Genomic DNA, 15,752 nt, shown 5'->3' with positions numbered 1-15,752 from the left:
CTGAGTTACCATGCAGATAGTGACAGTTAAAGGGGGGGGGGGGGGGGGGGGTGAAATAGAGGAAGAGGCTGCAGGGGTTTCTTCTTTACACTGTTACATCATGCACACCAAATTCAGAGAATAAATTAGTAAACAAAAGCTGACTATCATGCACTGCCTGAAGAGGAAAAAATGCATACTCCTAGTTTGCTGATGAAGGACTCCATAAGTATGATGTAAGTACCATCTGTGCACACAGTCACACTCGGAAATCCAGTTTTGAGGAAGCCAGGATTTATGTTTTCAATTATCATAAACTTTATAGAAATTAAAAACAATTCAGTAATAATTTTAATATATCCCTGTCTTAAGATGATCAGCTATGCTTATGGAGTTTGGGATGTTGGTGACGAATCTGGTTTAAATCTTCAGGAAAAGCACAGTAGACGTCCTTGACACGCACTCTGACCTTTCAACAACAAGCCTGCTGCTGAGGATCCCCACAGAAGCTGCTTAGTAGCTAAAAGTAGAATACATGCATTTGTAGAGGTTAACTCCTTGGTGTGGACCATGAAAGTATCATCCTCTGAATGTGTGTGTGTGTTTCAAATCGTGTTGTTATGGGCCATATGCTGAGATAGTGTGAATAAACTGGTATCTTAACTGCCAGTGAATATTTGCTCCTTTTTTTCCAATATTGGTTCAATCACAAAAGCTTAAAATAGCATATACTTTCACAAGCACAGTTAGAGCATACAACATACATGACAGCAGTGTTGAGGAAGCTAATTTGAAAGCATGGCTTTGCAAGCTCATGCTCACACTGGAAGAAGTTAAACTACAGCAAAAGACAATGTATATGCTATACAAAAGGAGCCTATACCAAAGTGCCCACTTGTTACACAAGTCACAATAAAATAAATAAAAATAAAATAAAATACCCCACTAAACACAGTATTGGAGGATTACTTTTGAAATGTAATAGATTACAGATTACTAGTTACCCTGTTAAAATGTAATATGTAATGGTAATTACTAATTGCTGCATTATTGACAAACTTAGTCTAAAAGTTTGTCAGTATAATAAAGAGTATATACGGTTATATTCTACATAAAAGCAACATTTTGATCAGTAACAGTAACTTAATTACTTTTTTTTTTTTTTTAATTTTTCATGTCATATTTGTAACTAGTTAGGCTACTCCCCAACACTGACTATTAATAGGAAGGTGCAAGGAATGTATGCAGAACTTCTAAGATCTCACAAAAGTATTTGTGAGAGTACTTTTATTGGATCTTTGCTTCTTATTTTTTTTTTTTTTTTCTTTTTGCTATTTTTTCCCCCTACATGTCCTCCATGCCTTATATAGCCAACCTTATCTGCTCTCTGTTTCAGTTCAGTAAGGGCTATTATGGGCTCAAATTGGGCAATTTTAGCCCGCTACTGTCACTTCAAGGATCTCCTCTTCTCATGAAGAAGCTCCAAGTTGTGCAAAACAGTTGTGGCACCCTCTGAAGAGGAAGCATTACAGCCTCCTCCACTCACATCTACGCAAATCCAAAAGCCCTTTAAGAGCCAACTTGAGTAGAACTTTGTAATTGCCACAAAGTTGTTTGTAGTTTGAGTAGTTAGCTACACAAAAATGTAAAAAAAACAAAAAACAAAACAAAAAAAAAATTTAAATCATCTAAATCATTTAACTCCCCAACACTGCATTACAGTGCTTGAAAAATTATGTGTTTTAGAAAACCTGTTTAAGAAAATGGAATGAAGTCATGAAGTCCCCAAATTATCATGGAGTTTCAGTCAATGCTTTTTCATATGTTTCTGGGCCTAAGATGCTGCTAATTATTGATCAGTAGGCCTACTAATTTGGTGTGTTTTGAAATTTGGCATAGGCTATATATTCTATGCTTAGTCCCAATTGCTAAATTGCCTGTCCCTCTTTTTTGCCAATACAAGGTAAAAAAAAAAAAAAAGAAAGAAAATTAAAAAATATATTTATAAACCAAAATGTACAGACATTGCTTAAAGACAATTTGCTATTGAATGAGAATGAAACAGCCTGTTAGGCCATGTTTTTCATGACCCCTTGACCTTTTCTCTCGTGCCACCATCCAGCCAAAAATGTCCACTTGTACATAGGAAATAAATAGCCAATACAGTGACGATAATATGAAATAATTCAATTGGCAGAATATCATGAAATATGCTACTTATCATGTCCATGCTCTCAAGAAAGCCAGATGGGGAAAAAATTGGACTGGCTATGAACTTTACTCTTATGTAACCTTCAACAGACTCACAAGGTCTCTAACTATGAATACTATACAATATGATAAAGTATAACCTGACAATTAGAATTAATTCTACTCTTCAGATATGAGCATGTTTTACTGAAACATAGCCTAATATATTTTGTATCTCCATAGTGGAGTCATTTAAATCAGAAATAAATGTGGAAAAATACAATGCCATTAATGAATAAAAGGTTTTGTAGGAGTGGAGTATGTATTTACTGCAATATGTATGATAGATTGGATGTTTTTTAATGGTGTCTCCGCCTCTGGATGTTTTTGGGTCAGACAGAGTTTACTGCAACTCCAACAGGCAGGGCGGAACTGCTGTTTGCAGTATGTCGAAGGAAGACGGACAGTCGGGCACAGCCACAGCTTAACTACACAGCTAAATGATTAGTTAACATGCCAGTGTGCTAGGTTAAAATATCCAGTTCTTGTAACGACATCGCGGATACCGTCGCGACTTGTTTCTGCGTGTTTTGGAAGTGTTTGAACTTCCCTCACATTCTCGCCACCGTATTTTCGCGAAGGGAGGCGGCGGTGGAGCGCTCGGCAGCCATCTTTGGACCTGCCTGGGAGTGGGATTCGACTATTCTGGCACCCCAGTTACTTCGAGGGTGGGGATTTTAACCTACAGTAATTCACAAATCTGCGTGTTTTAACCGACTGACAGCGTCAAGAATCACCAGGATTCAGCGGAGGAAGTCACCGCGCCGGGGATGAAACAGGAAGAAGACTTTTATAATCCCAAACTGTTTTGAATTACACGACACTCTCGACAGTGCTGAAACCTGGCCTGTCAGGAGACGGTGAGTTCAGCTAACTGGCTAAGCTAACTTAGCAAACATCACACAGGTTAGCTTGCTAATTTAGCAATTTCTGGTTAGTGACTCTTAAAGTTAGTTTAATTTTATATCAGTCGCGTAGTTTATCCGCTAGTCCTGTTGTAAATACGTCACGTATGTTGCTTGTATTGTTAAGTCATATGACACGTAACTTAGCCTAGCTAACGTTAAGTTTGGTGTGTAGCTAACATTACAGCCAACGTTGGCTAGTTTGGGAGCTCCTGAAACCTCTGATTTGTTTGCGCACACATGATAGTGTTGTTGGGTTTTTACATTTCGGACTCAGTCGGTTTGATTTACTTGTTTGACAGTAGAAACAGCTGTTGGAGATTGACAACTTTCAGAAAATCCCTCTTAAGTGCTTTCTCTAATTCCACTTGTGTTGCAACTCCAGTGAGGCATTACCTAGCCACAGGTAACATAGGATATAACGCAGCAGGCAAGACTGGGCTGCTCCTTTACCCCAGACACGACAGTGTTGGGCAAACATTGGTCATTTGATGGTGGTTTATTTTTTAGAGCATTAAAGCTACTGTACAAGTGTCAACCTCCCACACAGATTAACTCTTATTAGGCCCATTTGCTGTCTTACTCTATAAATGTACTGTAATATAGGCCTGTACACAATCATACGTCTTTGGTTTTTGTTCCCTTGACATGGGTGGTACAGATAAAAGAAACACTGGTGGTTGACACTGTGTGACTGTGTTTTTGTGCAATGGATTGGGCTGCCAAAAGGAAATGACTTAACTGACCACCATTACTGATAAGTGTAAACTGCGTACTTGCCTCTAAAAGTGAAGGCATTTCGTAAAGATAAATGAACTGCATTGCATGAAAGCTTTATAAACTTCCTTTCTCTGTGTCTAGACTAAAATTGCAATACTTGCCTATAGGCATGTCATTGCTGTTAAGTCAAGAAAGATAATCACTACTCAAAATGCTCACCAGGGCCTCCTCCTACCTCCCTATAGCTGTGCGAACAGGAAATGCAGTGCAGTGAGGGCATACATTGGGAATTCCAGCCCTCCAGCTTTGTTGTCCTGTCCTGCTGCATTCTTGTGCATATGTGTGCGCTAGTTAGAACGCAAGGATGTTTTATGGAGGTATCAGTTATCATCACTCACTTTTGTGCTCACATGTCCCCTGTTGAAAATGCCATCATGAGATATGACAACAAAGCTCATTCATGAGCAACAATGTAGTAAAGAACAATGGCAATAAAGAGGCACAGTCTCACATGGTAATGAGGCTTTATTTCAGGGCCGTGGCTGCATCTGTGTGGAATAGTGAGTTGTTCAGTGTTGTTGTGAGACAAAAGATGTCTGCTTGAACTGGGGGCTGTTTCTCCCAGGCTTGGAAAGAAGTCTTGTGACTCTAGCGTCAGCTCTGCATCTGTTTGCAGCTGATCATCTGAGCCGCATGGACTCAGTAAACTTTCCTCAGTGATCTTTTACAGTCTACATCTGTATTACAGCAGTGTAGCTGTGTAACAAACAATGTAATAGGCTGAAAATCGTTAAAAGTTTAGGTCTGGCAGTGGAGTTGTCGACCTGGGCTATATTCTGTCAGTTTCTTTAATAGTAAAGCGTTAAAAGAGCCTTTGAGGTAGCCTAAGGCCAGTTCACACACTGTACTGTGGATATTTTCAGTATTTTCACTGTCAGACGAAAATGTGTTTACAGCCTTACCCTGTCCAGTAAGGTTGATGGGTATCCTACATACCCAGGATGTTATGTTTTTGGGAAGGCACACTACTTTTTCAGTTTTTTAACAGAGCAGGCACCACAAACAAATTATTTATCTGGTTGTATTGTCATGTTACAGCTGTGGATATCTCAAAACTATGACAAATTAAACCGGAACCAAACACATGGCTAAAAAAACAACTATAAATAATTGGGAGTAGGTGTTTTGTGATTTTTGGTGTACTGATCCTTTAATCAATTGTGGGAAGGTTATGTGGATAATGTTTGGTATGTTTGAGAACGTGTGTTTACCGAGTACTTACAGGTTTAACAAGTAGTCCTATCACTGGAATGCTTTGTTTCAGTTCAGGCATCTGTCTTGCAGTGAAGCAGCGTGTTGTTAGTTTGGTTTCTTTGTTCGAGCTAGAAATTGACAGCTGCGAGACGGTTCTTTGTGTCCTCCTCACATCTGTCCGTCTGCATGCCCATCAGTGAAGGTGTGAGGGGAGTTTGTCAGGACACAGCCCACTGATTTCCTTACCATGGTTTCTGTTACTATGGAAACAGGAGACTTATCTCTTGCTACCTCAGGATTTCCAACTGGCCATTCTCCACATTTGCACCTGACATCATGGTTCAGTTCATGTTTTGCCTAGCCTTCCTCGCTCTGGTTAATATGCTCTGCTACACACATATGTACAACGAGAGAGCTGTGTGAATATAGCATAATATCACCAGTGTGAAGGAACTTAATAGTAATGTAGAGAATTGTTTATATTTCCTCAAAACATCCACATCAACTTGTACTACTGTGCTACTGTTGTGTTTTTTTTCCAGTCTACTAATTCTTGTCTTTCCTTGTTCTCTTAGTTCTGAACACATATGAGACCACTGTCCTGCAGATGAGCCATCGGTGGGGGCTTTCAAGTCGCTGTCGCAGACCCAGATAGTTCCTGGCGGCAGCGGCATTGCCCCCCATCTCCCCAGTATGCCCACCAGCAGTCGGGCGGGGAGCCTGAAGGACCCCGAAATTGCTGAGCTCTTCTTCAAGGAAGACCCAGAGAAGCTCTACTCAGATCTTCGTGAGATCGGACATGGCAGCTTTGGTGCTGTATATTTTGTAAGTGTTTTACAATATAAGGTTATGGGCCAGGCCTGAGCAACTGTTCTTTTAACCATAAAGCTCTTTAGATCCTTATAACATTTCAGAATATCTCAGGAGGACACAGTCAAACCAATGTGTTATGTACTTGTCATTCAGGCACAGGATGTGCGGACAAATGAGGTGGTGGCCATCAAGAAGATGTCTTACAGTGGAAAGCAGTCCACTGAGGTATGATAGCTTTCACTCACCTATATCAAGTTAACAGGCAGTCGTTACTGCAATTTTTGTTTTGTTAGCTGTTACTGACGTCTAATTTGTGTGATTTTAACAGAAATGGCAAGACATCATCAAGGAGGTGAAATTCCTGCAGAGGATACAACATCCAAACAGCATAGAGTACAAAGGATGTTACCTGCGAGAGCACACTGCTTGGGTAAGATTGAGCATGATACCTAAAATGTATTAATCACTGATTGATAAAGACAAACAAAGCCGGACAACATACTCTGTTTCATTACAGCTGGTAATGGAGTACTGTCTGGGCTCTGCTTCAGATTTGTTAGAAGGTGAGTTGAAAACCTTTGCACTCCTGATCATTGCACAAGGCTGCATGGCTACAAGCAGAGAAGATAGTCTCCCCCCTTTCAAGTTTATCCTCATCACTTCTCTCTTGATTCACATTGCTGTTGGTGAATGTATCCCTTCCAGTTCACAAGAAACCTCTGCAAGAAGTGGAAATAGCTGCAATTACCCATGGTGCTCTTCAGGGGTTGGCTTACCTTCACTCCCACAACATGATTCACCGGTGAGTGTTTCAAGTGTTTGGGAGCATACTGGGCTGATGCCCTCTGGCGTTTTGTCTTCTGCGCGGAGCTGTAATCATTTGCTCTTATGTGTTTTGACAGAGATATCAAGGCAGGAAACGTCTTGCTGACAGAGCCAGGGCAGGTAAAACTAGCAGATTTTGGTTCCGCCTCCATCGCCTGTCCCGCCAACTCCTTTGTTGGGACTCCATATTGGTACGTAACAAAACATGCATGTTATCTGTTATTGCAGATTTGTCGTTAAATTGCCATTTACGTATATTTATTTTGCTGACTGCTTTTTATTTAGGATGGCCCCAGAAGTCATTTTAGCCATGGATGAGGGCCAGTATGATGGAAAGGTGGACATTTGGTCTTTGGGAATAACCTGCATTGAATTAGGTACAATCACTGTAGCATATGGCAAGATACACATCTAAGATTTCATTTGTTGTTGTATGGCTTGCATCCACATCTATCTCATTTTACACTTTTGTAAACATGTCATTGCCAGAATTCGTTTTGCTCACTGTTAATAACTGAGTAATGTTGCTCTTTCTTCCGCTCATAATTTAATTTTTTTTTTTTCTGACTCCTTGATGTGACCCGCTACTTGGGCTGCAGCTGAGAGGAAGCCTCCACTGTTCAACATGAATGCAATGAGTGCCTTATACCATATAGCACAGAATGAGAGCCCCACGCTGCAGTCCAGTGAATGGTGAGTTAAGCATTAAATTTCCAAGAGCTGGTTTGGGGCTGGGCAATGTAATGGTATTATTTTGATATCATGATATGAGACAAGATACTGTCTTAGATTTTGGATATTGTGACATTGTTAGGACTGTCTTGTCATGGTTTGAAAGGCTTCGTAACAGTAAAGTGATGTTATTTTCTGAATTTACCAGATTGTTGTAGTTGTTCTATTCTTTTCCCTGTAGTCATTATATCCATATTGCTGATGATGATATATCAAAAATCTCACTGTATAAATATTTTGTGAAACCACCGATTATTGACCCTTAAATTTTGTCGCAATATCGATATCGAGGCATTTATTAAAAACAATTGTGATATTTAATTTTGTGTATTATTTCTTGAGTCCATAAAATAACTAAAATTACCTCCTTTTTCTACGTTTCATTTCTCAACTTTAGGACGGACTATTTCCGAAACTTTGTAGATTCTTGCCTTCAGAAAATTCCCCAGGACAGGCCAAACTCTGAGGAGCTCTTAAAGGTAAGAATCAAAAAATGGCTACGACAGATTATGTTTTAGAAATCGGGCTTTTAATACAAGACCTCTTTTCATGTGTTCATCCCCCAGCATGCATTTGTCCAACGTGAGCGACCGGAGTCAGTTCTTATAGACCTGATAAGTCGGACTAAGGATGCAGTGCGGGAGCTTGACAATCTGCAGTATCGCAAGATGAAGAAGATCTTGTTTCAGGAAGCCCACAACGGCCCCACAACAGAGGCACAAGATGAAGAGGAGGTCTGTCATGTTCTCTGTCGTCTCTAGCTCAGCTGTGTTGTATTTTATAGTATTGTGTCATCCTATGTTATACGAGAGCTGTGTTATAACTGTGTTACTATCTGCTGTGTGTGTGTTACTTTTAGGAGCCAGAACACAGTGTGGGTAGGACGGGTACAGTGAATAGCGTGGGGAGCAACCAATCCATACCCAGTATGTCAATCAGTGCCAGTTCCCAGAGCAGCTCCGTCAACAGTCTAACAGATGCAGGCGATGACAAAAGCGAGGTGGACATGGAGGGAGACCACACAGTCATGTCCAATAGCTCTGTGATACACCTCAAACCAGTAAGATGTTCAGGTTCCAGTCTGACCTGCAGCTTTGTCCTGTTATATTTTGTACTCTATTTAAAATTAATTATAGTAACATGAACATGAGAAGTAAGTTTCATCTCTGCAGTATTTTGTTCTGCTGTTCACATGTTCTGTGTATTTTTTGCCTTCCCTCCAGGAGGAAGAGACATATAATAAAGAGACAGAGCCTAACACCCGACCAACTGAGCCACAGTCTCCGCCTGCACACACTCCACGGCCAAAACGGAACCGCGAACACTTTGCTACTATACGCACAGCCTCAGTGGTAATAATACAGTCATTATACTTGCAGATCAAATAAGAAAATGGATAAATGACTCTCTGTATAGCTGCTAGAAATTTCCCACATCTGTGTGTTGTTCAAAGGCAAAAATCTCTTGACATATGTTCTTTTTGATCATTGAATGCTTTTGCTTTAAGGTCAGAAAGTAGTCATTTTGAGTATTTATGCACTTTAAAAAATAGTTGTCCATTTTTTCCCCACAGTGTTGTTAGCGCACGTACACGTAGTATGTGAAAAACATGTTCTTTCTCCCACAACAGTATTAAGAGAATCTCTGCCTTGTTTTTGCCAGCTCACTCGCCAGATTAAGGAGCACGAGCAGGATTCGGAGTTAAGAGAGCAAATATTAGGCTACAAACGCATGAGGCGACAGCACCAGAAGCAGCTGATGGCTCTGGAAAACAAGCTGAAGGCTGAGATGGATGAGCACAGACTTCGCCTGGACAAGGAGCTGGAGAACCAGAGGAACAGCTTTGCCCAGGAGATGGAGAAATTGATCAAGAAGCACCAGGGGTCCATGGAGAAAGATGTACGCTTTCAACTCATTAAGTGTTGACTGAAGATTTACAAAGCACTGTCTATCATTTTATGTAAACTGATTATGATGTGCATCTCTCTATCAGGCAAAAACCTTTACCAATGACGAAAAGAAGTTCCAGCATCATATTCAGAGTCAGCAGAAGAAGGAGCTCAGTAGCTTCCTGGAGTCCCAGAAACGGGAATACAAACTTCGGAAGGAACAACTCAAAGAGGTAGGGGGATCCAGGCATTCCTGCTCCATACGTTTATCAGCAAATAGCTGTCTGTCAGTGCTATAAAGTCTGTTCTACTAATGATCTGCAATCTTTCTTCTGTTTAGGAGTTGAATGAAAACCAGTCAACACCCAAGAAAGAAAAGCAGGAGTGGTTGTCCAAGCAGAAGGAGAACTTCCAACACTTCCAAGCAGAGGAAGAGGCCAACTTACAGCGCAGACAGAGGCAGTATCTGGAGCTGGAGTGCCGCAGGTTCAAACGGAGGATCTTGATTGCTCGCCACAATATTGAACAGGACTTAGTGCGTGAGGTCAGTGCTCTGTCTCCTACTTTGTACTGCTGAGTCTCAAATGTTACAGATATTAAAGGTCCAGTGTGTAGGATTTAGGGATGAAGTTGCAGATGTGAAACTTCTCCTATTTGGCCCAGCATGTATGAGAAATACTGTGGCCGACACAAAAATGCAAATGGCTATATCTGGAGCCAGTGTTTAGTTTTTTTTTTAAGGTAACAACATCACAATTCCTAGTTTCAGGTCATTATACACTAATGAAAACATAGTTCCAAATATTATAAGCCATTTCTGCCAATATTTCCACCTAAAACCTACACACTTGACCTTTAATTAATCGATTAACAACCTGAAATTGAGTTATCTTTGATTCGTGACAGTCTCATCTCTTTTGTCGTTTGTCCCTCCATGTGCACGTAATTAGGAGCTAAACAAGCGTCAGACCCAGAAGGACTTGGAACATGCCATGCTTCTCCGGCACCATGAGTCCATGCAAGAACTGGAGTTCCGCCAGCTCAACACCATCCAAAAGACGAGGGCTGAGCTCATCCGCCTGCAGCACCAGACGGAGCTCACCAATCAGCAGGAGTACAACAAGAGGAGGGAGAGGGAACTTCGACGCAAACACGTTATGGAAGTTCGCCAGCAGCCCAAGAGCCTCAAGGTGAGAATTCGGCCTGTGAGCGTGCGTGTCCGTTGAATATTCAGCAGATACTTCTTATTTTACTGATAATGAATGGATGCTCTTGGCACTTGTATGATCGGCCATTTGTCAGGTGGACGTGTTTTTCTTTTTGAATAAGCCGAGATGTGAGTGTGAAATACATTATTTTCTAATTATAATTTTCCCTGTAACATAGTCCAAAGAGCTACAGATCAAGAAGCAGTTCCAGGACACATGTAAGATCCAGACAAGGCAGTACAAAGCACTGAGGAACCATCTGTTGGAGACCACACCAAAGTCAGAGCACAAGGCTGTCCTTAAACGGCTGAAGCAGGAGCAGCACCGCAAACTTGCCATCTTGGCAGAGCAGTATGACCACTCCATCAATGAGATGCTTTCCACACAGGCGGTGAGTCTGGGAATTCCAGGAATGCAGAATCCTTAAGTTGAGAAATAAAACCATAAAGGTGCCACCCAATTTACATTTTACCACATTTAAAGGATGTGTCCAAATCAGTTATGGTTGTTTATGTCTTTTTTTTTTACTTGCTGGATCCTGATCTTCTCTCTGTTCCTGTAGCTCCGTCTGGATGAGACTCAGGAGGCTCAGTGCCAAGGCCTACGAATGCAACTACAGCAGGAGCTGGAGCTTCTCAACGCCTACCAGAGCAAGATCAAGATGCAGACAGATGCCCAGCACGACCGTGAGAGGAAGGACCTGGAGCAGAGGGTTTCACTCCGAAGGGCCCTGCTGGAACAGAAGGTTCTCCTCCTATAAATCATTCTTTTGTGGAGATTTACATCAGTCTGGCTTTATGATTATTGGCAACATTTGAGATTTGGCAGTACTTCCATCCTAAAAGCCCAGTGCACTCACACAGGTTGTCAGTTACTCTAATTTATTAGACTTGCTCTGGTTAAAGGGGGGCAAAACTTTGCCAGGATTTATGTGCGGTCAGCGGAGTGTGTATGCACCAGTGCAAATGATATAGATATATTTTTTTAGCCCTAACAGGTGCAACAGCATTAACAGAACAACGTTTAACTCATTCCTGGAGAGGTTTATTAAGGGAAGATAGGTGAAAACCCTGAAACTAGGGCAGCTAAATGGAACTTAGCATTCATTAGTTCTATTATTTACACATTTGTGTTCCCTTAACAGGGTTGACAGATTAACAGTGGGTGTGAAAATGTTTTTTTTTTTAACCTTTTACATTATGGTTTTTATTTGCTACATATACACTGTAGATGGATGCCAGTATAGCGCAGTGCATTTAAATGGATCTGCCAACTATAAAGCACTAAGATTTGTAAAGATTGTCAATTACTAATTCTCTTTTTTTTTCTTTTTTTTTTTTACTTTGTGCTGTAGATTGAGGAGGAGATGATGTCCTTGCAAAATGAACGCTTAGAGCGAATCCGCAGCCTGCTGGAACGTCAAGCCCGAGAGGTCGAGGCTTTTGACTCAGAGAGCATGCGCCTGGGTTTCAGCAACATGGTGCTATCAAACATCTCCCCAGATGCCCACAACAATAGCTTTCCGGGGGCTCCAGCAAGTTGGAGTCACCATCAGCAGCAGCACCCACCTGGGGGCTCTCAAGGGTCACACTGGGGCAGTGGCGGTTCGAGCACAGGGTCAAGCCACCACGGCAGCCATCACCACTATCACTCCAGCCCGGGAGGGGCACCTATGCAGCAAGGCTGGGGGCAGGGAGGAGGGGCTCCATCACCGTGGGGCCACCCATCAGCAGGATCCCTGGTCTCCCGCAGCAGCGGAGGTGTACAAAACAGCCCCCAAGCAATGGGAAGGACACCCCCAGGAGGGCGCAGTGAGCAGAGCATGAGCAGGAGTACCAGTGTCACCTCTCAGATATCTAACGGGTCCCACCTTTCCTACACATAGATCCCCTGTCAGCCCTGGAGTCCGAATTTGAGCGTGGAGATGTAGAATTCAACAGCAGAACGGAGCATTGGCTGAGCTCTGCTGCTCTGTTTCCTCTCTGCGACCCCCCACCCCCCACCCCCACCCCCCGTCTCTCCCGTGTACAGATGTGGATGTGCGATGACATAAATGTTGCTCAGGTCAAAAGGGCTGGAAGAGACGCAGACCGTCCTCACGGCAGTTTATCGGCACACATACAGATCCTTAAATTTATGTTACATAAGCAATTTGAGTGTCAACACATATTACTCCCATTTGTTTTTATTTACAGCTCTCTCCTGGGGAATTTTTAAGATATATGTTTTTGTGCTATTCACAGCCATTGCTCTCATTTTGCACATGAAACACTGTTAAAAAAGCCTTTGACACGTGTTAGCTATGTCCTTAGAAATGTGGTATCAAACAATCACAGTAAGAGGGGACACCCTTCTTTCACTCTCCTAATTCATATTCAGTTATACACTGGTCGACTCTGACGGTGGTTAAAAACTCAGCGGACCTAACTAAAGAGGCTTTGCTGATGTGATACCAGCCTGCTGTAATGGTCATTGTGATAAATTTCACTCCTCCTTTTTTATTTAATTGTTTTACTTCTCCTGATTTCCTGCTCATCAGCCAAAACTTTACAAATTCAGAGCCAAATAGACTAACGTTCAGGCTTATGCTACAACACTACTACAGTGCCTTTTAATCTTTGATTATGAAAACTGGTCTCAGATGTTTATAGTTTAATATTTTAAATCTCATCATCAGCTTATAATCAGTGCCAGCGCATGTTAAGTTTGATTTTAGCTTCAGAGGTTCCACACACTTCTCTCAGATCAGTATATTCACTGTGTATGCAGTAAAGTGGGTTTAAGTCTTATAAATGGTGAGGAATAGACTTGTGTTTATCTGTAACTATATTTTTAGGTCTATAAGATCTGGAGAGGTGGTACTCTAGGGGTGGGGTTAGAAACCCCCGTGTTACAGAGTATGACATTGTATACATTTACAGGAGGAGCTGCGAGGGGGAAAGGAGACTCATTTGCCTTCAGAAACAATCCTAGTATTTACCTGTTGATTTTTATTAGTGCCTTTTTAAACTGCTGCCTTTTTCAAAGCACTTTATACAGCGGAATATGTGTAAAATTAATATTTGACTTCTTTTTCGCAAAGCACCTGGTGGATGAGTGTTTCGTCGGTACGTATGTAGTTAAGTTGAGGAGCTAACTCGTGCTGTGATTTTAGGAGCAATTTCCCAAGTACAGACAAGACAGAGACGTGCAGTGTGAGTGAAAGCATCCCCCCCCTTCCTTCTGTATCTTTTACAGTGTTTTGAAACTGTAGCTGTTGTTGTTATTATCTCCTCTGTGTGTTTATGCAGAGTTTTGATTGACTACAGGGCGTGAGGATGCTGCAGGCTTTTTAGACATGTTTTCAGTTTCTGTAAAACAACTGAAGAGAGTCCATTATGTGCAGGCAGAAAGCTTTAGGTTATTGTCATGACCATGACAGCAGGCTCGGCACTAAGAAACTACAACACTGTTAAGAAATGTTGGGGCCCAGTTTAGTGACACTAAAAAATTAAAAAGGTGCTAAGTTATAAATGTTACACCATCTCGTCAGAACCCCGAAGAAAGGGTGACTGAATCAAGCACATGCTCGCATGATAACATTGTATCATATACATCGAGTCAATGCACACTCTGTGAAAGCAGCCAAATCCAAAATAAATGTGGCAAAAAGCACTTAGGTATTCCTTTAATAGCTCTAGCAGTTCCTCTAATAATATCTGTCTGTGCTCGCTCCCTTCTCTCTGGTTTGTGGTTGAAATATCACTGGAGAAGTCAGTGCCCTTAAACCTTTTAACAGCCTCTCTTCTCAAGTTACATTTCCACACAGAGTTTGAAACATTTTGTTGAAAAGGCCATTAAGGATAATGATCCAGAGATATTAAGGATGCTCGGTCCTTTTGAATCACAAAGCTGGAGTTAAATGTTCATATGTGTATATTTTATTAAAGAAAAACACTTAAAAACTAAACTCACATTTTAAGGAAATAATTTCTAAAACTAACTTTATTTAACTGACAGACCACACTGATATTAGCCAACCTTTCATTATCTGGACGTAGCTCAATGGAGGATATTCTCGGTTTTGTGCACACAGACAGAATGCTTCGTACACACGTATTTGCCGTCATTTCCTTTTAAATGCCACTTCTTTAGTCAAACGGTCGTCTCTGAGCATTATCACTGCAGAGTTTGCTCTCCCTCGCCGCACGTTTGATCATTTGTCCCCGTTCCACTCTGATTCGGAGCCACCGTGTTTCAGATGCTGGCTCTCTCTGAATGTCATACTGTGATATATTCCTATCACATTTGAGGACACAAAAATGCTGGGGTCTTTTTCTTAAATAGGTGGGATGTTAATTTTCCACATGTATATATCCTATCCTTGAAAGTATGCATTATATCAAGTTACACATGGTTTGGTCCCAAAACTCTTAGTTTTTTAAAATGCCGAATGACTCGTTCCAGCTACTGTAACACAGCAGGTTATATTCATCATTTCTTTTCTGATTTATTGATATTTGGTAGAGAAAAGGGGAATGTATTTATCGGAATCTTACCTTAAGTCAAAAGCCAAGGCCAAGAGTTTGAATGTTGGGCCAATGGAACCTCACATACATGCCAACCTTAAGTTTGTATGCACAACTTTTGTTCAACTTTCATGTCAATGTTGTATGTGAGGGAGTCTGGAAATTGTTGTCAATCATTGTCGGTCACAAGATCTCTCCACAAACCTGGATTTTATTTTGTATTTGAATTACTATTTTTTTTTTTTTTTTTTTTTTTTTTTTTTTTAAACTTTAACGTTGATGTCAAATTTTATCCTACTGACTGAGAGCTTATGGGATACAGAACGAGAATCGGCAACAAAAAAAAAAAAAAGGCGATCCTTTCTATGGTCAAACACTGTGCCATACCTGAGTTGCCAATCCCAGATACCACTGCGTTGTCTCATCGTCATGGTTTTACCTATCAGTGGGCTGATGGCATGAAATGTATGAAACACAAAAACAAGTTGGGTGTGGTCTAGTGGCCAAAGTAAAAAAAAAAAAAGGCTTGAAATGATGTCACGGTGACAGGCAAATTATGAAAAGAGATTGCATTTCTTTGAAGATGTCAGTATTCTTCTTTGGCACATTACCACTACAACTCATAACCTGTATTAAAATGTATAGATGGTGGAACGTGTTATTGAATGT

General features: G+C 41.2%; 1 protein-coding gene across 1 annotated transcript; it reads left to right on the top strand.

Moving 5' to 3' along the window:
- The first annotated feature begins 2,600 nt into the window (after positions 1–2,600).
- Positions 2,601–15,348, top strand: taok1a (TAO kinase 1a). Its single transcript, XM_049576117.1, has 20 exons — positions 2,601–3,089; positions 5,684–5,933; positions 6,075–6,146; positions 6,250–6,351; positions 6,439–6,484; positions 6,627–6,723; positions 6,824–6,937; positions 7,032–7,123; positions 7,346–7,439; positions 7,876–7,957; positions 8,045–8,212; positions 8,338–8,538; positions 8,702–8,830; positions 9,141–9,377; positions 9,472–9,600; positions 9,708–9,911; positions 10,318–10,557; positions 10,754–10,966; positions 11,138–11,320; positions 11,930–15,348. The coding sequence occupies exons 2-20, from the start codon at positions 5,802–5,804 to the stop codon at positions 12,458–12,460; spliced, it is 3,066 nt and encodes a 1,021-aa protein (XP_049432074.1). The 5' UTR covers positions 2,601–3,089; positions 5,684–5,801; the 3' UTR covers positions 12,461–15,348.
- The last annotated feature ends 404 nt before the right edge of the window (positions 15,349–15,752 follow it).

This window comes from Epinephelus fuscoguttatus, linkage group LG5 (assembly GCF_011397635.1).
Source record: "Epinephelus fuscoguttatus linkage group LG5, E.fuscoguttatus.final_Chr_v1".
NCBI lineage: Eukaryota > Metazoa > Chordata > Actinopteri > Perciformes > Serranidae > Epinephelus > Epinephelus fuscoguttatus.
The sequence above is the reverse complement of the archived record's forward strand: the minus strand, read 5'-3'. Positions and strand labels throughout refer to the sequence as shown.

Excerpts from the sequence above, each read along its gene's own strand:
- taok1a (XM_049576117.1), top strand. The coding sequence starts at position 5,802 with ATGCCCACCAGCAGTCGGGCGGGGAGCCTGAAGGACCCCGAAATTGCT. Across the intron at positions 7,124-7,345 it reads AATAACCTGCATTGAATTAG|CTGAGAGGAAGCCTCCACTG; the intron begins GTACAATCACTG and ends CTTGGGCTGCAG. Across the intron at positions 8,831-9,140 it reads CTATACGCACAGCCTCAGTG|CTCACTCGCCAGATTAAGGA; the intron begins GTAATAATACAG and ends TGTTTTTGCCAG.